Genomic DNA, 7,678 nt, shown 5'->3' on the forward strand with positions numbered 1-7,678 from the left:
AAGGTGTATTAATTGTGGATAACAAGAAAAAAGTCAGTAAAAATTATTTACAATAGTGTTAGCTTTGCCTTTATAAATAATGCGTCAGGATTCCTCTTCCTTGTACTTTGCACCGTTTCTTGAATTGGCTTTCAATTTTTTTTATTGCATTGTGACCAGGCAACAAGCAAAAATAATCTAATCATCAGACCAATAAAAATTGACTTGCCATTTGACTTGCTTGAAGACTTGAAACAAGTAAAACAAGATTTTGGCAAATCGTATTTCTATTAACATGAGAAAAGGGTCTATCTCAGTCAAAAAAAAAAATTCACGTGGTTGTGTGTAATTTTTGATATAAATTTGCTATAAATAGGTTAATAGATTTGCTATAAATACCTTATCTGAACACCATGTAGAAATGTGAAAGAGGATGTTTAACATTCCTTCTATTATCAACATGATGCACGCTGGGTTTTTTTTTTCCCATAGAAGTGTACGGGCAGGAATAACCAATTAGTCTTGTTTTGTCAGTGATCCTGGATCCCCCGAAATTGTCCACCTTACACAATGAGAACTGCTACACTAAAGAATACAAAGGGTGTCATACAAATTGAGAACAGGTTTATTTATTTGGACACACAAAAAAAAACAACAATGGTCATGAAAAGTGGAAGGTCCTCTGTTGTTTAGTTTGCACCAAACCCTACTATGGTTTCCATTTACATGTTATTTTGACTTTTGGGATTTTAACCTTGTTTTTAAAAAAAAAAAAGTCTCTTTGTGAGATGGAGTTAAAAAAATACCATTCAGACAGAATATAATTGAGATTGCAGTACAGTAGACATTCCTGGATAATCATTAGTGTACTAATGACTCTGGATTGACAGTACAACAATATTGCTGGGGGCCAAAAACTCGAGAAAAGTATCCAGATAGAGTAAGTGTCTCCTTACAGAGATGTGTCACTGCCTTGACAATATTTGTACACATGTACCTGATGCTATATTCATCAACCTCTACCAAGTCTGGTTACCGGTTTTTGTGCTAGCGAGGGGGAAATCCTCGATGTGGTCCTCCCCGTCCGCGGAAGCCGCCCCTGTCCCCACGGAAATTTGGTCTATTTCTTTCCCGGCCTCTCTCTCCACCTCTGCCGACATTTGGACCGCCACGCCCCCCTCTAGCCGGCCCGCCACCACGCTCTGATTTCATCTTAGCAGGCGGCGACTTGGGTCGCAGTCGCTCTATCTCCTCAGTGCAGCCGGACAGGTGGGAGTCGGGCAAAGCAAAATGTGCGGCATAGGTCTCTGGGTTGAAGTTACTGTTGGTCAATGTGGGGCCAACGGTCAGCCAGCCTGTAAAAGGCGGACAGCGGGGACATCATTCAATCCATACAATCCAACACACAAACAGAAAAATGATTTCAGAAACATTTGGCCTACCTGGTCTTATGGTCGAGTCTCGTCCGAAAAGGTGCAGCCTCCTGCGGCCCAAACAAAAGTGTTCAATGATGTGGAAGATCTCTACTGGCTTCTCCACATTGCCCATCTCGGGCTCCTCTGTAATAATCAAGTCAATGTCCACATTGGCATGGATGAAGTCGCCGTCCGTGCTTCTTCGCACTGTTCCTTTGATTCCCATCAGGCAGTGCTCCTGGAAGGAGAGACATAGTCATTACATTATTACTCAATTTGATGTAATCGTAAAGCAGATTTGTGTTGCAAAAAGATGTAATTGAAAAGGACAGCGCTGAAGATTTGTATTCATTCAAATGATTTTTCTCCCCACTTTTCTCCTCAGTGACTTCCAGAAGAGTCATTGTGTGACTTACCATGTGTAGGAATAAAAACACAGGCTTTAGAGCAGGGGTCTCAAACTTGCGGCCCACGGGCCGCATTTGGCCCGCGAGACGCTAGTTTGAGGCCCCCACCTTGATACCAAAGTTTAATGTTGAAATGACAGCTTAAAGCTGTGTGCACACCGGACACAATTAACATGATTTTGCCCCGCCCATACTGTTACCCTACCCTGTTACCCCGCCCTGTTTTGCTTTGGATTAGCAATGAAGCTAAAGGCTTATGACGCTGGGTACAAATAAATGCAGGAAATGATTTGGAATAAACCGGAAAATATACGTGAAGATAAAGCATCTCATCAAACATGTTGTTAAAGTTACGACGCTGCTCCCAGATGGAACTGAGTACGATGCTAACTTGCTAATTGGGTAAAATTATTAAGTTTCATTAATGTTCATGTTAAAGGTTAAATAACTGTTAATACTGTACATTTGAATCTGAAAAAAATAATTTCTCTACCAACTGTATGTGGTTTCTTATGTTTTTCTTATTTGCTGTTTTATTATTATTTTATTACTGATTGATAGATTTATTGTCTTTATTCTTAATTTGTTTATTTATTTATTTATCTTATTTTGTGTATAGAAAAATAAAAATTCAGATATTTGACAACAGTGGAATGTTTTATCAGATATTTTGGTGTGGAAAACTGGAATCAAAGTCCTGAAAAAGTGTAGGGTATAGCAGAAGCAAAAGCATTGAAGATAGTTTTTTTTATTGATTTTTTTTCAGTTTTTAATAAATGCGTTTTGTTTTGTTTTTTTGAAAACCTGATGCGGCCCGGCTTCACCCAGAACCTAGCTCCGGTGGCCCCCAGGTAAATTGAGTTTGAGACCCCTGCTTTAGAGTGTCAATATAAGAAAGATCTGACTTGTCAATGATACCGTGCTATTAATGCCATGCTTTATCATGTACCTTGGTCCTCTGAAACACAGCTTTTGGGTCCAGAGCCTTGGTCTTTCCTGGGTTATTCTTGTTGGTCTTGATCCAGCAGATATCTTCACAGCGCCTGAAGCCCCATTTCCTTAAACACTGCAGAAGATTGAATGCGAAATATCAAACAACTTGTAAAAGGTTTGTCTATGAGGCATGAGTCTTGAACTACCATGTTAGTACAGCGGTGCCTTGGTTAACATCATTAATACGTTCGAGAAAGTCAGTTCTGATTTCATTGTGTACAGTACAAATAAATAGTTTCTCAACAATAAATCAATAGTTATATCAGTTTGTCCCTAAAGGGACAGAAATAATTGAGAAACATTGTGTTAGCACAGTAAGTTTGAATGTTGTTATAACCAAAAATGAGTGTTATCGATGTAAAATGTGTTGCGTGGGTCAAAAAGGTCCCTTGACTTTTGCTACAAGAGAGGCGCTGTGTACATGAATAAGCATCCTGCAGTCGTGGCTCCCATCCTTTATTTACACCGAGCCGCCAGGACATTAGCGAGCATCTTGAAACCCTGGGTTGTCTCATTGGCATGAGACAGACGTTATTTCATGTTTGACTTCCCTGATTGCTTCCCCGAATTCCCTGACTACTTAGAGAAAGTCCAAACAGATCATGAAGAGCCTACTAAACTATTAGACTTCTGGACTGAAAGACAGAACTAGTGATGCCTCGGCTGGTATAGGAGGGCCAACCTGTTGTCAATCAACACTTAGGAAAAGTGCTGCAGTAACTGGCCAGACAGGAAACACAGGCCTGAGAGTTACGATATGCATAATCCCGGCTGGTACTATGAAAATAGATGAGTAGGAACCAAGCGATGACTCCACACACATCATCGTGTCTGACACATGTAAAACAATCACACAAACAAAACAGTCATCATGTCCGACGTGTAAAAATAACATGCATTCCTCCAACTCGACACAACAAAAACTCATGTGAACCGACCAGGATTAGGATATGCGATATTGGATCAGGATGCTAGAGAAAAGAGGAGTGTTACCATTCTTCCCAGGTCCAGGCCTTCACCTGAGCCACACCAGAGAAAGACAAAGGAACGGAGGGCAGAGATCTCCTCAATCTCCAGCTTCATGATCTACAACACAGAAAGAAACAACATTATTGTCTTAAAAATTGACATGAAGTGGAATATCATCAGAGAACAGGGCTGGACTGGAAGGCTTAGATGGGTGCATGTCGCCCCCTGCTGGACAAACACTGTACATACTATTACAGTGCTATTACACATTCTTAGAATTAGATATAAGAAAGATAACCGTACATCATCCCAGGTCCAGAAGCGCTCTGTGTGGCTGATGCCCGATTCTCTGTAGTATTCCTCTAAAGGAGGCTCAAGAAGAATGACGTCAAACTCGCTTTTTAAATCCTGGAGGTCAAAGTGCTCCGGGTCGGCTTGCAGGTACCTGATGATGCCAAAAGTACACTGAATCATTGTCAATGTTGCGTTATATAGTATAGTAATATCACTGTCAGATGGTATCATACATGGGAGGAGTGTTGGTGCTGGAGATGAGTTCGTCCTTCAGTCGGATCAGTTCTCTGAGTTTAGGGTACTCCTCAAATCGATCAGCCAAGCCTGAGCCACGATACCACGTAGTTTTCTATGTGGTCCACATCCATATGTGCACACACCAGCACCCAAACATACACACACTCACCAACATCTCGAATGAAGTTCTGTGGCCTGTGACCCGTGTCCACAAAGTGTTGGCAGTAATCGTTGTGAGGGTTCAAACTCTGTGTACCCTGAATGTAAATAAACATTCAACATTATGGTTGCAGTAAACTACACTGTATTATATTGAGAGCTGTTTCTAAAGTTTGTTTACAGTATATCACACCCCTTCACATTATAGCAGTGGTTCTCAGTTTCCTGTCATGCACCCAAGGATGTAAATGTTTTCCCCCCAGAATGTTATGAAATACTAGTGAGAAACTGATATCTATTTGTTTATCTGTACTGTACAGACTTAACAAAATGATTGTGTCTTGCTTATAGTAAAACATAACACGAGTGCTGCGGTACATTGAGCATGCATTGTGACATGTTCTCATTTATGTTTGCTGCTGTAGCTGCAGAAGACTGGCAACGTGTTAGACAAAGGTATATTTAAATTGAAATTGACAGTGTGTGTGTGTGTGTGTAAGAAAGTCCTTCACTAACCTTGAGGAAAGTACTTGAGTCCTTGTAGACTTCCTCATATGGGTTGCTTTCCTCTGGCTGCTGCACCTCCAACTCATCCTGACAAAATGGGACAGTTTGTTGTTGGTGAGTGAAGCATATCCTAGACAACTTTTACTTCACCCTCTGTATCTGTTAATAGTAGTTAATCATTTTTACACCTTTAAAATGTTAATCAAACACTAACTGTATAGTTAATACAGCTTTCGTGACTGATTATGAGTGCACCAAATTGCTGTTTATCCTTTTTCGTGTCTCATTCTTGAATTGTGTGTTAATAGCATGATTCATTTTGCATGATGAGTGACAGTTGTTTGGAGAATATGATGTCCCCTAATTAAGATTACTGATAGTGCTAATTTTGGGATACAACCTGGAGCCCAGCTGCTGTCACTTACTTTTTGTTCCTCCACATCTTCCTCTGTGTCATCACCTTCTGTCAGTGCCTTCTTTTTGGAGGGTGGGGCAGATGTATCCAATGATGACCTGCAACACAAAACATCCAAAATCTGTCTCTAGGCGTTTTGTCTGTGTGAAGGCAGTACAGTAAGCATAATCATGTACAAATGTTTGTCAGACACAAAAGACTTTAAGCCAGAAAGTGCTGCTGTCCACTGGGCATAAACTTTAGTTGGGTTACTACTTACTCCTACTATATGCACTGCATGTGGGATTGCACTTTTTTTCCTGTTACCTGCATGTTTCTCTAGTTTCTTCTATCTCTTTGAGCTCATCTTTACTGTTCAGCACAGCACCGATGCTGTCTGCGCTCTCAGCTCCCAGCTGCAGAAAAAGATAAAAGGGGTTAACATTGATACATTTTGATCAAACCATCCGTAATATCCTGTTAAGTTTGTGCATCGAATGCCACAACTGTAAGTGTCAGCGTTAGTCAACTTATTGTGTTGTTAAAAACTCAGTTACTATTGTGTGTTTACACGGTTATGCATGAATGAAGCCGTGCTTTGTACATCATGCACGAGTTCCATCCATGCGTATACCTTCTTTTCAAGCAATTAGGGGAATTATATTTTAATTCCTCTCGTAATAGAATACAATGCGATGACAGGAAACGATTAGAGCACTTAATTCATGACTAACAATATTGCATTGTTGGGGTAGCAACAATGTTACTTTGGTAACAACAACGATGCTAACTCCTAGCGTTACTTGCCTGCTGAGCGAGAAGATGCCGCCGAAGTTTTTGTCGCTCTCGAATTTCCTGCAGTCGACTGTTCATTTCGTCTTTTGCGCTCCTATCTGTCTTATCCGGTCCAGTCCAGGTTTGATAAATTAATACATAGGATTGTTTAAAAATGCGAATGGCTCGCTGTTAATGAAACAGCTAGCTAACGTTTGATACCCGCCGAATGTGTGAGCACTCGTTGTAAACCACCAGGACGTTTGATTTAGAGCGAGTGATAGTTAAAGTCTGTACCTTTTTTAAATAAAATATACAACGACACGATGTATACTATTTGAACTTAAAAATATCAATTATAACACGTCACTTATGTTGGAGATCCAAAAATATTAGCGGCAAAGTCTTAACTCATGGCACCGCCCTTCTCGTTTGGCTTAACCGTACAATAAAAGAAGCACCTACATGTGACGTGTACCATGTTGTCATTTCATTGGGCGCTGCTTTTCGCTTCCGTCTTAGCTCCTCCAATGAGACACCACGCCACTATGTTTGTCGAGGCGGTCATGTACAAAGATGCTCTACGAGAATGAGATATCGCAGTTACTGAAAGGGTGATGAATGGATAGAGGGATGGATGGATAGATAGATGGATGGAGGGATGGAAGAGTGGATGGACACACAAAGTTTTGTGTGTGCAGGACCTTGTAGGACCCACCAACAGAGAGATGAAAATTGAATTGTCGTGGCCAAAACTCACATTCATAAAAACACACTGGCTGGCAGTGCATTTCATACATGAGCCTTCAGTGAGGACTTCATGACCCAATCCAACTTTTAATACCATATGCAGCATGATGCTGAGAGTGGTTAGTGCACAGGCCACACAGCTAGGTGACCCGAGTTCAATTCCACCCCCGACCAGTCCAGGGTGTACCCCGCCTCACGCTTGAAGACAGCTGGGATAGGCTCCAGCACCCCTGCGACTCTCGTGAGGATAAGCGGTAGAAAATGAATGAATGAATGTGGCATGATGCGTTCAAGCACGCTGGTAAGTTTAAACCAATCAGAAGACGAGAAAATGCTGATGTTACTGTAAACCTGCCAGCTGGCCCTGTGAGGTGAATCTAGTGATAGTGTAGTATTATAGTTTTTAAGTGCCATGAGCCTGCACAACTGATTCTGAAGGCCCAGGGCGGATTACATTGACATGGCCGCACATAGACGCTGAAATCTGATTGGACAAAAAATCTAACATACATACATGAAGTTAACAGATTTTGGTGAATAAATTAATGCAATTTCATGGAACAAATACTGAAATTTTAGTTGTCCTGCAATTGGTTGATGACCATGCAGTTCATGGTGTAACCTGCCTCTCACACAAAGCTAGGATAAGCTCCAGCACCATAATGAGGACAAGCTGCAAAATCAATGAATGAAGTTGTAAATGTAGGTCAGTGCTAGTGTTTAGCAAATAAGACTTTGATGGCCCTGACAGCAGACTAAAGTGCATTTAGGTAAACAATCAAATTCATATTCAGCTCAAA

The 7,678-nt window shown here is 41.0% G+C and overlaps 1 protein-coding gene across 1 annotated transcript; it reads right to left on the reverse strand.

The window, feature by feature from the left end:
* Positions 1–592: 592 nt before the first annotated feature.
* mettl14 (methyltransferase 14, N6-adenosine-methyltransferase subunit) lies at positions 593–6,562 on the reverse strand. Its single transcript, XM_058081263.1, has 11 exons — positions 6,162–6,562; positions 5,682–5,770; positions 5,386–5,473; positions 4,970–5,047; positions 4,464–4,551; positions 4,291–4,381; positions 4,067–4,208; positions 3,788–3,880; positions 2,751–2,867; positions 1,422–1,632; positions 593–1,334 (listed from the first exon to the last, which is right to left on the reverse strand). The coding sequence occupies exons 1-11, from the start codon at positions 6,225–6,227 to the stop codon at positions 1,027–1,029; spliced, it is 1,371 nt and encodes a 456-aa protein (XP_057937246.1). The 5' UTR covers positions 6,228–6,562; the 3' UTR covers positions 593–1,026.
* Positions 6,563–7,678: the final 1,116 nt, after the last annotated feature.

The sequence above is a fragment of the Doryrhamphus excisus genome, chromosome 1, assembly GCF_030265055.1.
Source record: "Doryrhamphus excisus isolate RoL2022-K1 chromosome 1, RoL_Dexc_1.0, whole genome shotgun sequence".
Lineage (NCBI taxonomy): Eukaryota > Metazoa > Chordata > Actinopteri > Syngnathiformes > Syngnathidae > Doryrhamphus > Doryrhamphus excisus.